General features: G+C 33.9%; 2 protein-coding genes and 1 pseudogene across 5 annotated transcripts; 2 read left to right on the top strand and 1 right to left on the bottom strand.

The window, feature by feature from the left end:
• Window positions 1-146: 146 nt before the first annotated feature.
• On the bottom strand, window positions 147-7653 carry LOC123209155 (serine/threonine protein phosphatase 2A regulatory subunit B''beta-like). The gene is made up of 13 exons (XM_044626959.1): window positions 7062-7653; window positions 6126-6365; window positions 5830-5935; window positions 5642-5741; window positions 4281-4386; window positions 3939-4029; window positions 3432-3573; window positions 3112-3259; window positions 2912-3021; window positions 2346-2502; window positions 1689-1814; window positions 1437-1587; window positions 147-687 (listed from the first exon to the last, which is right to left on the bottom strand). Exons 1-12 carry the CDS (start codon window positions 7212-7214, stop codon window positions 1447-1449), a joined length of 1620 nt encoding a protein of 539 aa, XP_044482894.1. The 5' UTR covers window positions 7215-7653; the 3' UTR covers window positions 147-687; window positions 1437-1446.
• Window positions 7654-9134: 1481 nt separating this feature from the next.
• Window positions 9135-13929, top strand: LOC123197687 (protein prenyltransferase alpha subunit repeat-containing protein 1). Of its 4 annotated transcripts, none has more exons than XM_044612025.1 (10): window positions 9138-9347; window positions 9922-10245; window positions 10653-10763; window positions 11088-11178; window positions 11518-11586; window positions 11728-11805; window positions 12122-12211; window positions 12684-12734; window positions 13318-13554; window positions 13660-13929. In XM_044612025.1, the coding sequence occupies exons 1-10, from the start codon at window positions 9265-9267 to the stop codon at window positions 13783-13785; spliced, it is 1260 nt and encodes a 419-aa protein (XP_044467960.1). In that variant the 5' UTR covers window positions 9138-9264; the 3' UTR covers window positions 13786-13929. The 4 variants fall into 4 exon arrangements, with proteins under 4 accessions (XP_044467974.1, XP_044467968.1, XP_044467960.1 ...); XM_044612045.1 differs by lacking the exon at window positions 9138-9347 and adding an exon at window positions 9416-9432; XM_044612039.1 differs by lacking the exon at window positions 12122-12211 and having other exon boundaries at window positions 9135-9347.
• Window positions 13930-14337: 408 nt separating this feature from the next.
• Window positions 14338-16899, top strand: LOC123209207 (annotated as a pseudogene).
• The last annotated feature ends 7 nt before the right edge of the window (window positions 16900-16906 follow it).

Genomic DNA, 16906 nt, shown 5'->3' with positions numbered 1-16906 from the left:
AATTACATATATAAATATGTACATATTTATATACTTAAAATAGATACATATAATTTTATTAAAAAATGAATAAAATCTCTCATTTAACACTATTATCTTGGTTTTAATCTAATAACCCCATACGCATCATACTCATGAAGACAGAATTTGAGATAAAACTTAGTATATTAAAAGATAAAAGAGTTATCATTATCCAAATAAATTAGCTATGTATTAAAATAAAAAAGCAAACGTCGCCAGGCACTCAAAGTATCAGCCATCACATGCAAGCATACAAGGGAAAAAAAACCTAAATCAACAAAGCCAAATTGACGTAAATAATACCTTTCAAAATGAAAAACTTGCGAAAAAAATAAATTAAGTAAACAGGTATCGGATATTACTCTTAGCATGAACTTGATTATCACCCCTCAGCAGAACACTCCTGTGTGCAGATATTTCGGTATGATGACGCCGTATGACTTCATTGCAATAATTGTTTAACAAAATTTGCACACGTGACCTCAAAAATCTTCCAATTTGTACATCAAAGTATGATAGATCGCATCAAGCAAAGCTTGAAATCCCCTCTGACGGTAAGAGGTATCAGTACAGCCCCATCGAAGGAATGACTCCTTCGAGTTGAAGGTTTCTCTGTACAATGCCCGCTTTAAAAACAAAAAAGAACTGAAGCTTTTCAGTGAGCACCTGTAGAGAAACTAAATTAAAAGAGTATTTGGAAGATAACTAGAGAGAAAAAAACATGTGAAAACATTTAATCTTCCAGGTTGAATGTAAAGTAAGAGCTCTCCAGCTACAAGAAAAGAGGAATGACTTGAAGGGGAAAAAGCGCGCGCGCACACACACACACACACAAAAGAAAGAAATTAAAAGTGCATTAATATAATTGCTAGTGTCATTTGCATGTTTAAATCAAGTGATGTCATCCACATGTATGTAATTTTTACCCCGAAGGTGTTTCAGTCTAAAAAAAATGTTTTCTTGAGCACTATTGCTGGAGTTAATGGCATTTGGACACCTAGTTCTGAGGTTGTCAAGCTTGGAAAAAAAAAGAATCAGGATTATTTAAGATCTTTCTGGTGCTCACTTTGATGATGTTAGGTCTCTCCTATTACAAAAGTTGCTCCATGCAAGAAAAATCATAGTTTTGTTATCTTTCAATCATCCAGCATCACAATTCTGTTACAGCAATTTGTTTAGCACTACAATTAACAGTGGACCCCAACTCATAGATCATCATGCCCACAAGGACAATACAGTCATTAACCAATCATTTAGATGGACTCTAAGCTATTACTAACTCTCTAGAAAAATGCCATTGCCATCATAATATTAGGGTGGTATAAATTTTAGTGTTGGAGAAATGAAAATTGAACGGACCAAATCATCAACTTTCCATTATCATCTAGACCAGCTCAATGTAAACTGTATCTTACCTAATTAAACTCAGAAAGGAGCCTCAAGGGACTCATCCCAAACTTCTGCACTTCCATTGGAGGCATCTTCAACATCTTCTTCCATTGAAAGCCTAATATATTCTCTATGTGCAAAGCGATCCCATTCTGTCAATGTAGGATTCTCACGCTCCTGTAACATCGGGCACATCACCATTACCGACCAGGTGGTACAAAACAAAGCAGTATCCTCAATTATATCAGTAGAACAACTAAAAAAGTTAGGTCATGTACCTGACGAATAAGAAACGGGTCACGAGATTCAAAGGCCATAAATTTATTCAAGTTGAAAAGAATATTGAAAACACTTCCTGAAAGTTTACTACCTTTCAAGTCATGTAAGGTAATATAGCTCTCATTCTGCAAGCAGAAGATAAAACACAAATGTCAAACACAAATAAAGACTTTAAATCAAGGAAACCTAACTCCTAATGGCAAATTAGAACATCCATCTTCCTGAATAGAAGAAAAAGTTTGCAGTATCAAGGAAACCTAGCCCCTAATGGCAAATTAGGAGAACCATCTTCCTGAATGGAAGAAAACGTTTCCTGTACAAGTGGAATGCAAAAGGAATCTATCTCAGACTTTAAAAAGAAAAATAATACTCAAGCAGCTACATTCCACCACATTTCAGGATAAATAAGGATCTACAAATTATAATCTAGAAGCATTTAAAAATTGATGACCATTAGAAGTCAATTTCCTTGATCATGCTTGCATGCACTCCTTATTATACAAAAGAACCAAGGGGAAAATAATGAGAGAGAAAAAAATGAGAAAACAACTAAATTTCACAAAGAGAAAAAAGCATGAGCCTCTGGTCCAATCATGTCAACTACAATAGGGACAAGAAAGACCACCACTAAAATTGCAAAAGAGGAAAGGATGCACCTCTGGTCCAGTCATGTCAATTATCTGACACAATATATCCTCAAAGAGCACAGGCTCTTGGGCCATGCATTCCATTCGATGCAACTGCTCTTCATAAAAGAATTGCATTTCATTCCGTGTGAGAACTCCATTTCCATCCAAATCTATACACTTGAACCTAAAAAACACATTGAATGTTACGAAACCATTAACAGAGAGAGACTTTTTAATGGCTATATACTTGTGCTTGTATGTATAATATTCATGCGGAAAAGAAAATATTAAGAAATTATCAAAATACAAGGTTCAAGCGAGTTCAATGTACATTGAATACCATTTGACTACAAGTGAAATCAATTTATTTTCCACTACTAGGTTACAATACATTTGTCATCTTCCATTTCTAAAAAATTATTATGGCCATATCATTCAGGTTCACATTTCAGTGTACTAGAATTCAAGGGGTTATGTAGGTAACAAATAAAATGAAAAAATACCTACACTCCTGCAAGAAACTTCTGAAGATATCCTACAGCAGGAAATTCAAAATAATGTTCTTAAGCATAAAAAGAGAGAGATATAGATACCAGTATTCAAGACTAGACTGTGATGACTTGTCCTCCTCTGCCAGTATGAAGTAGACAAAATCTTCATAACCCATCTTTCCTTCAACCTTACTAGTAAACTTTCTTGCAACCTGTGACAAAAAGCATTAAGTTAAATATATCTCTACATAAATAACAGTCATCTTGGTTTGATAAATAAAGAAGCCATCAGCCAGACAAACCTGAGAAAATACTCTATCAACAATCCTGTAGGTAAGTGCATGGTTGCCATATCTGATGAGGTTCTCTTTGTCGATCAAGAAATCATGATCTGTATCCAGCTCCCAAAACTTACAGTATATAACGTAGAAGTGTTCATATGAGAAATACCTGTAAATGGTACATATTAATAAATTAAATAGATACATAAAAAACATAAAAAGTGCATCCTAGATAGAATGTCCTAAACATACTAAGCATGCTTGGATTTATAATATGCTTCGTTGACTGCAACTGATCTATATTAAAAAGAAATATCTTAGACAAGTATTGGTAATACTACCTTAAAACTTTGTTGATGTCTTCTTCTTCATCAGCATGTTGCATTGCATCTATTAAGTTTCCACGCTTAAGCTCTCTAAGGGAAATATGACCACTTCCGGATCTATTTATATAATAGAATATTCTGTATATTACAGTATCAGCTGGTCCATTGCAATAAAATTTAAAGTTAAAAAATAATGCATATGATATAATGATTAGAAAGTTATACTAGTTAAAGTTGAAGTTCCATATTAGGAAACATTTAAAGGCACAGACTGATCCATGCCACATGTTTGTAAAGAATTTTTTGTTCTAACAAGTATATCTAAGGTGACAACTTTTGAAAAACTAAAGCAGATTGAACTATACATGCAAAACAAATAGTAGTTTGGGTAGACTTCAACATTCATAATCACTCAAAGGTCAACACATTTGAAAGAGGGGGGAAGGGAAACCGCCGGCAAAGTGCCAAAGATCTGCAAATTGTGAAAGCAATCTACATCTGACTAATAGATAGAAAACAAACCATATCTGTCCTGAAACTCAGGTGTGCTCTGTAAGAATTCCAATCCCGGATGAGTTGCCAACAATTCTCTGAGTAAAGGTTTAAAATCCTCCTGTTATCAAGGTAGCAAACTCTAAGCTGAAAATGAGCATAAATTAAATGATTTATCACAGACCCTAAAGAGATGTTAATATCAATATTAAAAATAAAAAAATTAAATTCTAAAAAACTATCTAGACAGATTACCAACAATAACATCCATAATTTTCTATCATAAAAAATAAGATTAAAAAATATTATAGAAAAAAAGAGTCACATTATTTAAATATAAATAAAAATAAGAAAAGATGAAGGAAAGTGCACCTTAGTAAGGTACTTGAGATCTGGCTGCTTTAAAATTGAAAATATCTGGGTTGCCATATCCATTGTCAAAATGTTACCATTGATCCAATAATCAACAAATGCATTCCTGCAAACACGTTAGAAGAAAACATTAGACAAATTTACTTTTCTCTGATGCTGCTTATAGTTTTCCATAAATAGCAACCTCCTTTAAAAGAACTGCACTCCAACGAGATTAAATGCAAGAAGTAATTAAAAATGAAGCTAAAATTTTCTGGGCCCAATTGCTTTGTGATTCCACAATGATTTTGAAAAGCTAAGTTACAATTTAAAAGTCAAAGTTGTATCTTAATATTTTAAATATTTTAAGGCAAGTTTGATTTAATATTCAAAATCTATTCCTAGGTTTGAAATTCAGAAAGCACAGAAAATGACTATTTTTTTTCATTTTCTTATTTTGTGCCAACCAAATATGTTTTTCTTAAAATTTCTTGTTCTCATTTGATTGCAAAAAAACAAATAATTGTATTTGCACTCTAAACCAAACAGGCCCCCACTTTTAACAAAACCAATAACTCAGATCTCTAGACAAATTCCTGTGCTGTGACTCAAATTAGTTTTAGTTAAGTGGTAACAAAGTTATGCCTTTGTATCCATCAAAAACACTAAACCACTTAGATCTTTGCCAATAACAGTCTATTCAACCACTATAACCTTTACTTAAAGGAGCTGATAAACTACACAACCTATTAATTTTGGGGAAATTCCATGATACCAAATAGCCTAGATACCAGTTACATTTGACCCATCAAATAAGGAAAAGAAACTATTCATTTTAATCCAATGGTTTTAATTTTACCACCATTGGATTGTTTGGAAGAATGAACATTTCTAAATAGTGCAAAATAACGAAGAGAACCATACGAGAGTTCCAATAATCACATATAACTTACAGATTTGATAGAAAGATTTTTCTTGTTTCTCCAAAACGAATTAATTTAGATTAGTATGACAGAATCTCCTCCAAGTTTGATTCTTCAAATTTTACCACTTTATTCCCAACTTATAATTGAATTCATAACTTCAGTAAAGTTTTTTAATATTTATTCAAGTAGTTAGAAGCATAAATGGCAGCAGAAGCAAAAACAACACAGCGCAAGGGGGACTATGAGATCTCAAGATAGAGAAGAGAGATTGCTATCAGAAACTGCATCTAAATCCTTCAAATACAAAGTGAAAAACTTTAGATCTAGATGATTTGAAGCAAAATAATGTTAAGTACGGCTTACTTAAACACAAAAGACCTTGCAGAATTAACAAGATTGAGATAAATAATCAGAAAGTTACGTTAACACATAAAAATTGAACAATAGTCAGCATACCTTGTGACATAACCAGTGTTATCAATATCTATCTTTTTGAAAAGAGCCATGGAGAAGAAGGATGGTAGCTTGCAGATTTCCCTAGTAACTAATTTGAATTCTGACATAAAAAATGTAATGAAAAGGAAAAATTAGCAGACGAGCAATGGAAAGGGCATGTACTGTGTAGTGTTTAACGCATATTTCACCTTGTAGATGCAGACCATCAGAGTGGCCATAGAAAAACTGATTAATCCGAAACAAACACTGTTCTTTTAGTTCACTTGGTGGTGGACGGCCATTCTGAAAGTAGAACTGCAAGATTTCATATATCCATATCAGATATTATTTAACTTAAACCTCAATATATAACTTTAGTAAACCGAGCACAAAAAAAGATCACATTTAAGAAAAAAATTACAAAAAAGACACCAATTTTTTCCACATTTTTTTTCTTGAATAAAGCACCCAAATGAATTTAGAAAAGAAACAGCATTTTGTCAACCTGGGGTATCAACTCTCTGACAGGCTCGCTAACTACTTTTAGTGGAGAGCCCAAATTTGAAGGGCCAGGCCTCTGTTTCATTATACGAGGAGAACCAGATGTGCTTCTTGGTGAAAGCGGAGGTGCACTGCCAGCAGGAAACAAAGACGGTAATGGATTGGTTGATGAAGCATGTGGGCTAGAAGAGTTCCCAGGGACATTCAAGGGTCCTGCCTTTGCATCATTTAGCAATGTTGTAACCTAGCCAAAAGGAGACAGTAATTAACCAAGATATGACCGACACATGAACTGAAGAAAAATAATAAGATATAGAGATGCAAATTCAAATATAAATAAAAGAAGAAAAAACCAAGTTTTGAAGGTATATCTTCCTAAGTTGCTATGATAAGTAACTAAACTAGGCAAGCTATTCTGTTCTATATTTAAGTAAGAACAATGTCCTCAATAAATTCGGGCAGGAAACTCCTTCCAGTTAACCAAATCTTACCTCAATAAGCCTTGCACACCACCAATATGGTTTCATGTCATTTACATTGTCTAAAATTTGTTCAACCACCATTAAAATTATACATAACACATTATTTGCAAGCTACAAGCCATATTGTCGGTGAAAAATCCCATTAATTGTAAGTCCATCCTAGAACTAAAATTTTGTTGTTTAACTACAATGACTCCACCCAACCCCTTCCTCCACCAAATGTCAATACTTGAAAGAGGAAGACAACAAGTATGAACCATCTCAATCAATTTATCAACAAATGGGGCTCGGTGTATAGAAACGCACCTAAAACTCCTTAAATCAAACAACATGCGAACGCACCATCTTAGAAACTAATCATAAATCCTCAATATACCCATAATTTCTTAAATAAAAACACAAATCAAACATCTAGACCAATTACATCTACTTATGTAGAACAGTGAAATTAAGAATACCAGTTTATTAGTTTCAGGAAGAGAAAGCCATTGCTCGAAGAGATTCTGAGCAAACTCTGGATTGGCTTTCAGTGCCAAAGGAGACATCTCCGGTAATTGCAATAACTCCGCGTCCAGACACGTCATATCTCCGACAACACTTTCCATACTCATTAATAGACCAAATCGAAACGCATATATATTACGTCTTTTGAGTCTTTAGAAAACAAAACATATGATAAAACCCTATATGTTACAAATCGAAGCTCGAAAATCTACTTTGTCAATGTCAACGAATAGATTGCGAAAAAAATTATAATTATCAACATAAAGATATTTTAAAGAAAATGTGGTCTGTAAAGAGAATGAAACCCTAGATCTTTGACAAATCCAAGGGCTTATTATCTATCTAGAAAGTGGTGGAGATGGTGAGGTTATTAGAGAGAAAGAAAATGAGGGAAGGTGTGGCAAAGTGAGGGAAAATTGAAGCAAGATCGATGTGCGATTCAACAGGGTGACTCAAGTGACAAATTTTAGGAAGAGACTTGATGAATGGTTGGAGAGATTTTTATTTTTCATTTTTATTTTGAAAAATGAAATTAAATGGCATCTGAATTTCTGAAATAATTGGACAAAGAAGCAAGACACGTGTTTACGTGCCTTGAAAATTATAATTAGATCTCTCCATTGAACCGGATAAACTCGAGATTTCATTATTGAATTGTTTTGAGATATATGAAAGGCCAAAAGACTTATTCCCACCCATGACATAGTGAAAATCTCAACTCTCATCCTTCAACTTAAAAAAATTCAGTATTTAAAAATACTCATTTTAAAGTTAATTTTTATTAAAAATTTCAGTTAAAATAAATAATAAAATTATCATTTATTAAAAAAATTTTAAAAATAAAATTTTTATTACATTTTCCTCTTCAAATTAAAAAATTTAACCATTTTCTTTCACTTAAAATTTAAAAAGTGATAATTCTCCCCCAAATCCCTAGGTATTTTCTTTCTTTCTTCTCTGGCAACGACGACAAGTTAAAATAGAGAAGAAGAGACAACAACATCTCTAACATCGTTGCCTTCTCTTTCTAGACGAATATCCATTGACGAAGAGACATCTCTATCTAGGAAGAGACGACCATCATTTCAAAACTGAGTTATGTCACCATTGCTCCCAAACCTTTTTACCACAGATGCTTTGTCGTTTTCTATCACTGAGAGAGAGAGAGAGAGGAGGAAGAGAGGTCATATAACTACATTGTCATCGTGTCATAAGGGAGCAAAATCACAATGACAGGTGCTAGGCTGATGGATGCTTGATCTCTGATAGAGGGATGGCCGAAGATGGAGGGAGGAGATCACCAAAAGAAGGGCAACAGATGGAAACAATTTGAAGTGTGAAATGAATGTTCTAAAAGTTTGGGGCTACAAAAGAAAAATATGAAACCCTAGAGTTGGTGGGGGAAATAATCATTTTTTAAACTTTGAATGGAAGAAATTATTAGTTTTTTAAACTTTGAGAAAAAAATATAATAAATTTTTAGTTTTTTAATATTTTTCTAAATAACATTTTTATCCTTAACCCTAATCGTGAATTTTAATAAAAAAGTAGATATTTGAATTTTAAAAAATTGGAGAATGAGAGTTGGCCTAAATAAAATTCACGTATTAAAAGAGGCTGAATAAAAAAATTTGTTTATTAAATTACCAATAGATAGGGCTTTATTTGTTAGGATTTCAAACGTGTAACACATTATATTATAAGGGATCTTATAAGTTGTTAAATTTATAAACAAAAACTTTAAACTACCTTACAGCATCTTCCTTGTGACGAGAACAAATCTGTGCTAAATTGTAGAGACATCATTTATATCTCAAAATGCAGTCTAATTAAGAGTTTTCATATTTTTAAGATAATAATGTCTGAAATTAGAAATTGAGTCAAGGGAATACTTTATTGTTTAATGATTTTTTCATTTTCCCTGAATAGAACAAATTTACGTAACTGCCCTTATTCTTGTTGCTTAATTAAATACTTACCTAGGGCGCTTGTAAGAATTTTCAGAACATTAGGGTTTTCGTTAAATTTTCAGAATCGAAAGGTGTAAATCGTTTTTAGGAAAAATTAACTCAAAATAGGAGTGGCTTCACTCTGCCCTTGGCGAAGTTGATTTTCCTATTGTTTTTCTGTTCTGCCAAACAAGCCCTAAGAGGAAAGATGAGCGAAAAGTCAAATTCCGAAGCTTTTGCTTCGGATCTTCTGAAACAATTTCTCTATATTCTGGAATCCGATCCACTCATGTAAGTAACACAGACATTTATATGGGCATTGCTGAATTTGGTAATTTCAGAATCTCAAAAGTGAAAGACCATATCTTGTTTGATGGTAACTTCCATTCGTAGAGATAGAGGGTTAGATTATCCAATTCTGTGTAAATTCTAGACTGTGCTTGATTATAATTATTAAGATTTTAGCTCAATTTCGACTTGTTTCGGCTTGGCTCTGTTTTTTTGTCTGTCTGTCTACAGAAGCTTTTGTTAGTATAAATTTGAATGGCTTTAATTTTATGATCTCGTTTTTATATCTTTTTTAATTTACAATTTGTCATATAGGGCAGCTTTGTTATATGAATATTTTTATATGTCTTAATTTGGCGTTCTTAATTTTATATTTTGTACTTCATTAACGATTGAGCAAGGAAGTAAACTATTCATGTCATGTATGCTATGCACTACAATTGTGCTCAGTACATCTTCTTTATTTGTTTCCTATAATGTTTTTAGAAGATAATCCAGACATTCCGAATGTTTATCCAGTTTTGATATTGAAATTTTCTCAAACTGTTCCAATTTTGTTGGCTGTATGTGAATGCAGTGATGAAGTAGGGTTCATTCATCCATCACAGTTTGCCGCTTTGAAAGAAGAGGCAGGTGGTTCCCTCAGCTCATCTGGAGGTGGAGCTTCGCAATCACAAAATGCTTTGAATAATGAAATTACTGATTTTTGGATTAGAGATCATAAGTTGGGCATTTCGACGCAAATTGTTATTTCATTGTACAAGGCAGCTAAAAATGCATTTATGGATCTGCATAGGCAATATAAGACATCCAACAATGAGACTCTTGAAAATGTGGTTATGATTCATAGCAGGGCTCTTTTGTTGCTTAGCTGTGATTTTGGCACTGCTTGGAATTCCAGGTTCCCCCATTTGCTGAATTTTCTCTTTCATTACATTTTCTGCAGTTTTTCTTTTTCTTCACTTAGGACGTAGGCACTCCCTGTGATGTTTCATCACTTGTCAAATGCTATACCTTCTTCCCTGCCCCAAGGGAGCTATTCTGTCTGTTGATTGCAATTAGATTCACTAGTAGATTGAATGTAGTAGTTTTCAGTATTTCTTAACACATCAAGTCCTATTTGTCTTTAACTTTCATTTGGTTACTCACTCTTCAAGCATCTGGACCTATATAATCAGCGTAATTAAGATTCAAGGACTGTTTTAGTAAGGCTGACAGAGATTGATTTATTGCATGACCAATAAGTTTTAGTGTAAATTTTTTTCTTGCTCTTAATAGGACACCAAATTGTATTTTTGTGTCACACAGGAAGTTAATTGCATCAAAGAAGCAGCTCCTGCCAATATTTATGGATGAACTTCGTTTGTCAGCTCTTGTTCTATCATATTCACCAAAAAGTGAACAGGCTTGGAGCCACAGGTTATATTACTTGATTTATTATTATTATTATTTTTTTAAATTTCTGTAGGCAAAGTATGTGGCATAAGTATCAGGTTTTTGGCCTTGAGACTACCTTTGTGACATAAGGATAGCATCAAGATTTGATAAGAAATACACAGTGCATCTTGCTTGTTCTAATTGTCTGTTGGCCCCCTTCTCTGCTTTCTCCCTTTCCTTCTGAATTCTGATGGTTGCCCACCTAAATATAAGTCTGAATTATGTGATTTTTTAGGAATTAAATTTTTACTTCATTATGGATTTAAGTGTAAAAGTTATTCTTACTCATATATCAGTTATTCTCAGGCGGTGGGTAATCAATATGCTATCTGGAAGATGTTCAACTCTGCAAGATATAATAGAGAGAGAATCTGAGCTAGTGGAAAAATTTGCCGAGGTTTAAATTCAGTACAGGAACTGAATCCTATTACATTATTAAGGTTTATTAACTTTTAAATTGAAGATTTCCATGATTGAATATGTTGCATTTTGATTTTAATATCAACACTTAGCAGTTGGCTTGATACATATGTGTCTAAGTAATGAGCCAGATCAGATAGAGGAAATCTTTGGATAGTTACAGTTACCCACTGCCACATATATTGGTAACCAAAGTAATGACATATGACATACCTTATCGTTCAAGTAAACAGTATTGTAAAATGATGAGGCAAAATGTACATGGGGGAAAACTGGTCCTTAATCTAATTTTGTTTTTTTTTTTTTTTTGGTGTAGAAGTCAAAAATGAACTATCGTGCTTGGAATCATCGATGTTGGTTAGTTTCCTACATGACAAGAGAACAGGTAAACTCTGAGGTTGTTGTATTGTGAAGTCATATAATAGTAACTTGTTTGTTAGCTGTTATATTTTCAGAATGTCACTTCTCTTATAATTAGTAAATCTGTTTTATTTCCTATTATTTACTAAATTTCTTGTGCCTTCAGGTGCTACATGAATTGAAGAGATCTAGAAATTGGGCTGGGTTGCACATTGCTGATAATTCTTGCTTTCATTATCGCAGAGTGAGTTCTTGTTGTATACATATGATCTGAAGTTAATATGTGAGTTCCATGCCTAAAGAAGAAACAGTTTGTTTGAAGACTAATGAGAATAACATTGTCAAACTGTTAGTTGCTGTGCTATTGGATAAAAATTGTAATGGCTTTTGCTCATCTTCATGCAGGAGGATCAAAAGTTGATCAGGACATAAGTTTTTAATAAAGATGGTGGAATTGCTTAAATTTAAGACACAAATGACTTAGAACATGTCAACATAAATTGAAGCATTACATAAAAACCTTCATGTCTCTTATGGTCCAATTTTTCATTGATTTTCAGAAGTTAATGCTTAGGAACTTTGAGGGTCTCCACCATTTTCAAGAAAATGATTCTTTTGGTTACAGTGCCAAAGCTTATCAAGTCTGGAAGGTATAAAAACTCAGGATATATGTTCAATGGCAATTTTTACCTATCTTAATCATCTTACAGTCTAGTCTGCTCCATATGTGCATCTGTTGTGTGTGGACACCTTGTGTTGTTGAAATTTGCTACCTTTTCAAGTTTAAGCTCCTTTGTATGTTTTTCATTATCCTATATTGAGTAGTCTCAGTTGATTTAAGGAAACATTTTATATTTCTTAACCTCAGATGGATCATTATTTACTAACTTAAGAGTGTAGGCAGTAATGAGAAATATGCAATTGCAACACTTGTGTGTATCCTTGTATTTCTCTTAGCAATCATTGAAGAGGTTTATTTTAAATTTCTTGAACAGAAATAGGTCCTTCTGTACCCAAAGGAAAAATTATATATGTGTTCATTTTCGACTTGTGTTGCTCCCTGCTTATGCTTTATGTTCAAACTTTAGTTTATTTATCCCTTTGATACTGTTGCTCTAACAGGAAGAGCTTGATTGGAATGAAGCTTTGATAAAACGCTATGTTGGGAGAGAGGTATGACACTCTGTGGTCCCTCTTCTTTTTCTTTTCCCTTTTCAGAAAGAGGAGACAGGATCACTGGCTTGTCAACCTGGGACTTCGCAACTGATTTCTTGATTTCATAATTTTGAGCATTTTGAAATGTTATCAGCTCTTATCATTGTTTTTGCGTAGGGTATGGGTACTCAAAATCAGAATAGGACCTCCAACTTCTACCACCATAGTATTCCAAATTGTGGGTTTATGAGAGTGATATGTTTGAATGTGTGATTTTAAAAAAAAAAACCTTTACTATATTTTCATTGTTATATTTCATACATGCAATGTTGGAAATAATTGATTTAAAATATAGCCTGGCATGATATAAGTGCTTTGGAAAGATTAATGCAAAATTTGTAACTATATTAGTGTTAACCTCTTTTTAACAGTAATTCATTATATCTGAGGCACTGCACATGGTTTCATTTCTTATTGAATCAAATGCAACCTTTTTGTGGGGTAAAAGGCACAATTTTAGTTTTATAGATCTTAATTGTAGACTTGTATATCACCACTCCTCTTGATGTATAAACTCCTTTGAAGCACTCGTTTTTTGCAGGCTCTATGGCTTCATCGCCGTTTCCTCTGCTTGTATTGGATGAGATATCTTGCAGCCAATCTCCTTGGTATTTCAGGCCAGTCAGAACCAAGATGCAGCATAGATAATGACATTAAAAGCTTTTTGGACCATGAGTTTTGTCTCTTAGATTCCTGTTCTACTGTTCCTGATGATGACTTTGAAGATTTCCAAGCACAAGCAATACATTCTGCTTCCTACATGCTGTGGTTAACCAAGGTAATAATTATTAGTGCTTCATAATCTCCTTTTTAATATTCTTTGAAGAGGTTACTGCCTCAAGTTCCCTATCAGATGCTTAAACATTACCTTGTTGTGCATCAGCATATTCCTAAGTCTCAGGGGATTGATCTTCAAGATAAGCTATCAGACCTGCTAAGAGTGTTGAACAAGGTGTGCCCGGAAAGGTCCTCCCTTTGGGATTATTTGGTGAAGAACCATTGTGAGTGACAGAACTAGACCTTAGCTTTCATCGATATACTACATTAATTTTTCTCTTTTCTGTTGTTTGGATTGGTTCTGTATTTCAACTTTGTTGTAACTTACTTATATGTAACATACTGTTTGCTTACATGGATGAGCTTCCCAGTTAAATATTGTGCACACTCTGGATCATCTGCTTATGCAATATTTTGTTATCCCAGAAAGTTTCAATGGATTCTTTTCAAGTACAAAACTTTACCAAATCCAACGGACTCAAGTTTCTGGAGCTTAGATTGTTGATGCACTCATTTTAAGCACAAGCCAATTCAATTTCCAACTCTAAATGAATGAAATTAGCAAACTATATGGTAATCAAATCTTTTAATCCAAAATTGTAAATAAGTAATATCGTATGTATAAATAAATAGTATATATTTATCCATATAATTTGATGTTGGGTGATTTTTAAGGGAGAGAAAATATGAACAATCAGATGACTTAATTACACCCCAGTATGTGCAGATATATAATGAAAAAGAATTGAACTCATTAATTATATATAAAATAAAATATCGATCAGCAAAACCTTCCTATAATTTACCCCGACAACAGAGCATTCTTACCCGACCCGATATCCATATATCTTATGTGGCTCCTTATCCTTAAGATGTCTTTCAAAATCCGACCGGAATCTGCCTGTATGAACAACTCAAAGAGCACATTATACTTCACTTCAGCCGCCAAATTCTTCTTCTCGAGTTCAAGTTGTTATTGTCGCCATGCAAATTTACAGGTGCTTTTTCTCCCTCTTCTATGAAAGTTAAATGACGACAAGTCATTCAAAATGTCACTATTTTCAGCTGAACTTGTTCCTCAAAGTCTCCTCTTTACCACCCAACAACTGAAACACACTTCAAATTCACACCAATGTAGTTTAGTGAGCTGCATAAACCCTATTCCTAATGAAAAAAAATACCAACTTTAGAAACTCACCGACGGTCGGGGTATCTACTGAAACAAGACCAACCCAGTTATCTTCTGATGTGAAAGTGACCCAGTTCCTGAAGCTTCTTAAGAGGTCCTTGAAGAAAGGCAAGTATGATGAGTCACTCTATTTTCTTGAGCGCATGGTTATTAAAGGCTGTATACCTGATGTTCTCGTCTGTACAAAGCTCATTAAAGGGTTTTTTTCATTCAAAAGAAAATGAAAATGCTGTTAGGGTGATGGAAATTTTGGAAAAATATGGTGAACCTATGTGTTTGCATATAATGCTCAAGGCTAATCAAATTGAATTTGCTTATAATTTGCTTCATCGGTTGAGAAGTAGAGGTCTTTCACCCGATGTGGTCACTTATAATATAACTATTGGGAGTCTTTGTAGTCGGGGAAAGATTGAGTCTGCCTTCAGGGTTTTTAATCAATTACTGAGGGATAATTGCAAGCCATCTTTTGTTACCTACACAATTTTAGTACAAGCCCTCATGCTTAAAGGTGAGAATGATAAAGCTATGGAGCTTTTGGATGAGATGCTATCTAGAGGGCTGAAGCCAGATATATTTACATATAATGCAATTATTCGGGGAATGTGCAAGAAAGGCATGGTAGATCAAGCTAATGAGCTTATTAGGAGCCTAAAATCCAGAGATTGTCAGCCACATGTGATATCATACAATATACTGTTGCGTGCACTTTTGAATGATGGGAAATGGGATGCTGGAGAGAAGCTGATGTGCGAAATGATTTCCACTGGTTGTGAGCCAAATGTTGTTACATATAGCATTTTAATTAGCTCACTTTGTTGTGATGGCAGAGTTGAGGAGGCAGCGAATGTATTGAAGGTTGTAAAGGAAAAGGGAGTGATTCCGGATGTGTACAGTTATGATCCATTAATTGCCGCATAATGCAAAGAGGGGAGATTGGATCTGGCAATTGAATACTTAGAATTATATGATTTCTGATGGTTGCTTGCCAGATATTGTTAACTGTAAAACAATTTTGGCCACTCTCTGTAAGCATGGCAATGCTGATCAGGCTTTGGAAATCTCTGAGAAGTTGAGTGAAGTGGGTTGTCCTCGGAATGTGAATTCATACAACTCAATATTCAGTGCACTGTGGAACTCTGGGCATAAGATTAGGGCGTTAGGAATGATATCAGAGATGCCAAGCAAAGGGACCAAACCTGAAGTATTACTTAGAATTCACTTATATCATGTTTGTGCAGAGAAGGATTGGTTCATGAAACTGTTGGGTTGTTGGTGGACATGGAAAGCACGAGGTTCCAGCCATCGGTTATTACTTAAAATATTGTCCTTCTTGGATTTTGCAAAGCATGCAGAATCGATGATGCCATTGAAATATTAGCAGCAATGTTGGAGAAGGGATGCAGGCCAAATGAAACCACTTACGTATTATTAACAGAAGGGGTTGGCTTTGCTGGATGGTGAGCTGAAGCTATGGAGTTAGCCAACTCCCTTTTTATTATGGATGCTGTTTCTGAAGATTCTTTCAAACGATTAAACAAAAGATTTCCTTTATTTGACGTATACAATGAAATCACTTAAATCAGATTCCAAGAACAGGTTTCTGTTGTTCTTCTTCACATATCTTTGGAATTGAATGTTTGGGATATATTACTGCTGTGTCTTGTTTTATTCTCATATCTTCTATTTCAGCATTCAGGCAAAGAAGATTCTGACAACAAAGATGCAGAAGGTAAATATGGTTGTCTCAATTAACAGAGATCTTGAATCGCTCATTGGCCACTGAAATCGATTCCAAGGAATTGCAAACGATTTAATGGAAGTGCAGATAATAGGGTGTTGGTTTGAAGAAAGAAATTATGAGGTTCATCTGAAGAGGTTGAGTAGATCATTCATTTATCTGTGGACAGATTTCATTCTGTAAATTTTGTTTTTGGTTATACTAATGGCAAGGATCACTGGCCTTGCAGAACAGCACAGCAGAGTAGCAATATGGTACTTCCTAGTATATTTTGACAGTAATTTATGTCCAATTCAGAGTTATAATGTAAGTATGAGGCTTCAGCATTTGCTTTTGATATAATTTCTTCTTATGTAAGCATGTAATGGAATGGAAACTATGCAACTCTAAAAGAACAGAAACATTTGTTCTTTTACTCACTACACA

Source organism: Mangifera indica, chromosome 2 (genome assembly GCF_011075055.1).
Source record: "Mangifera indica cultivar Alphonso chromosome 2, CATAS_Mindica_2.1, whole genome shotgun sequence".
Taxonomy (NCBI): Eukaryota; Viridiplantae; Streptophyta; class Magnoliopsida; order Sapindales; family Anacardiaceae; genus Mangifera; species Mangifera indica.
Note: the sequence above shows the minus strand (reverse complement) of the source record. Positions and strands in the feature narration are given on the sequence as shown.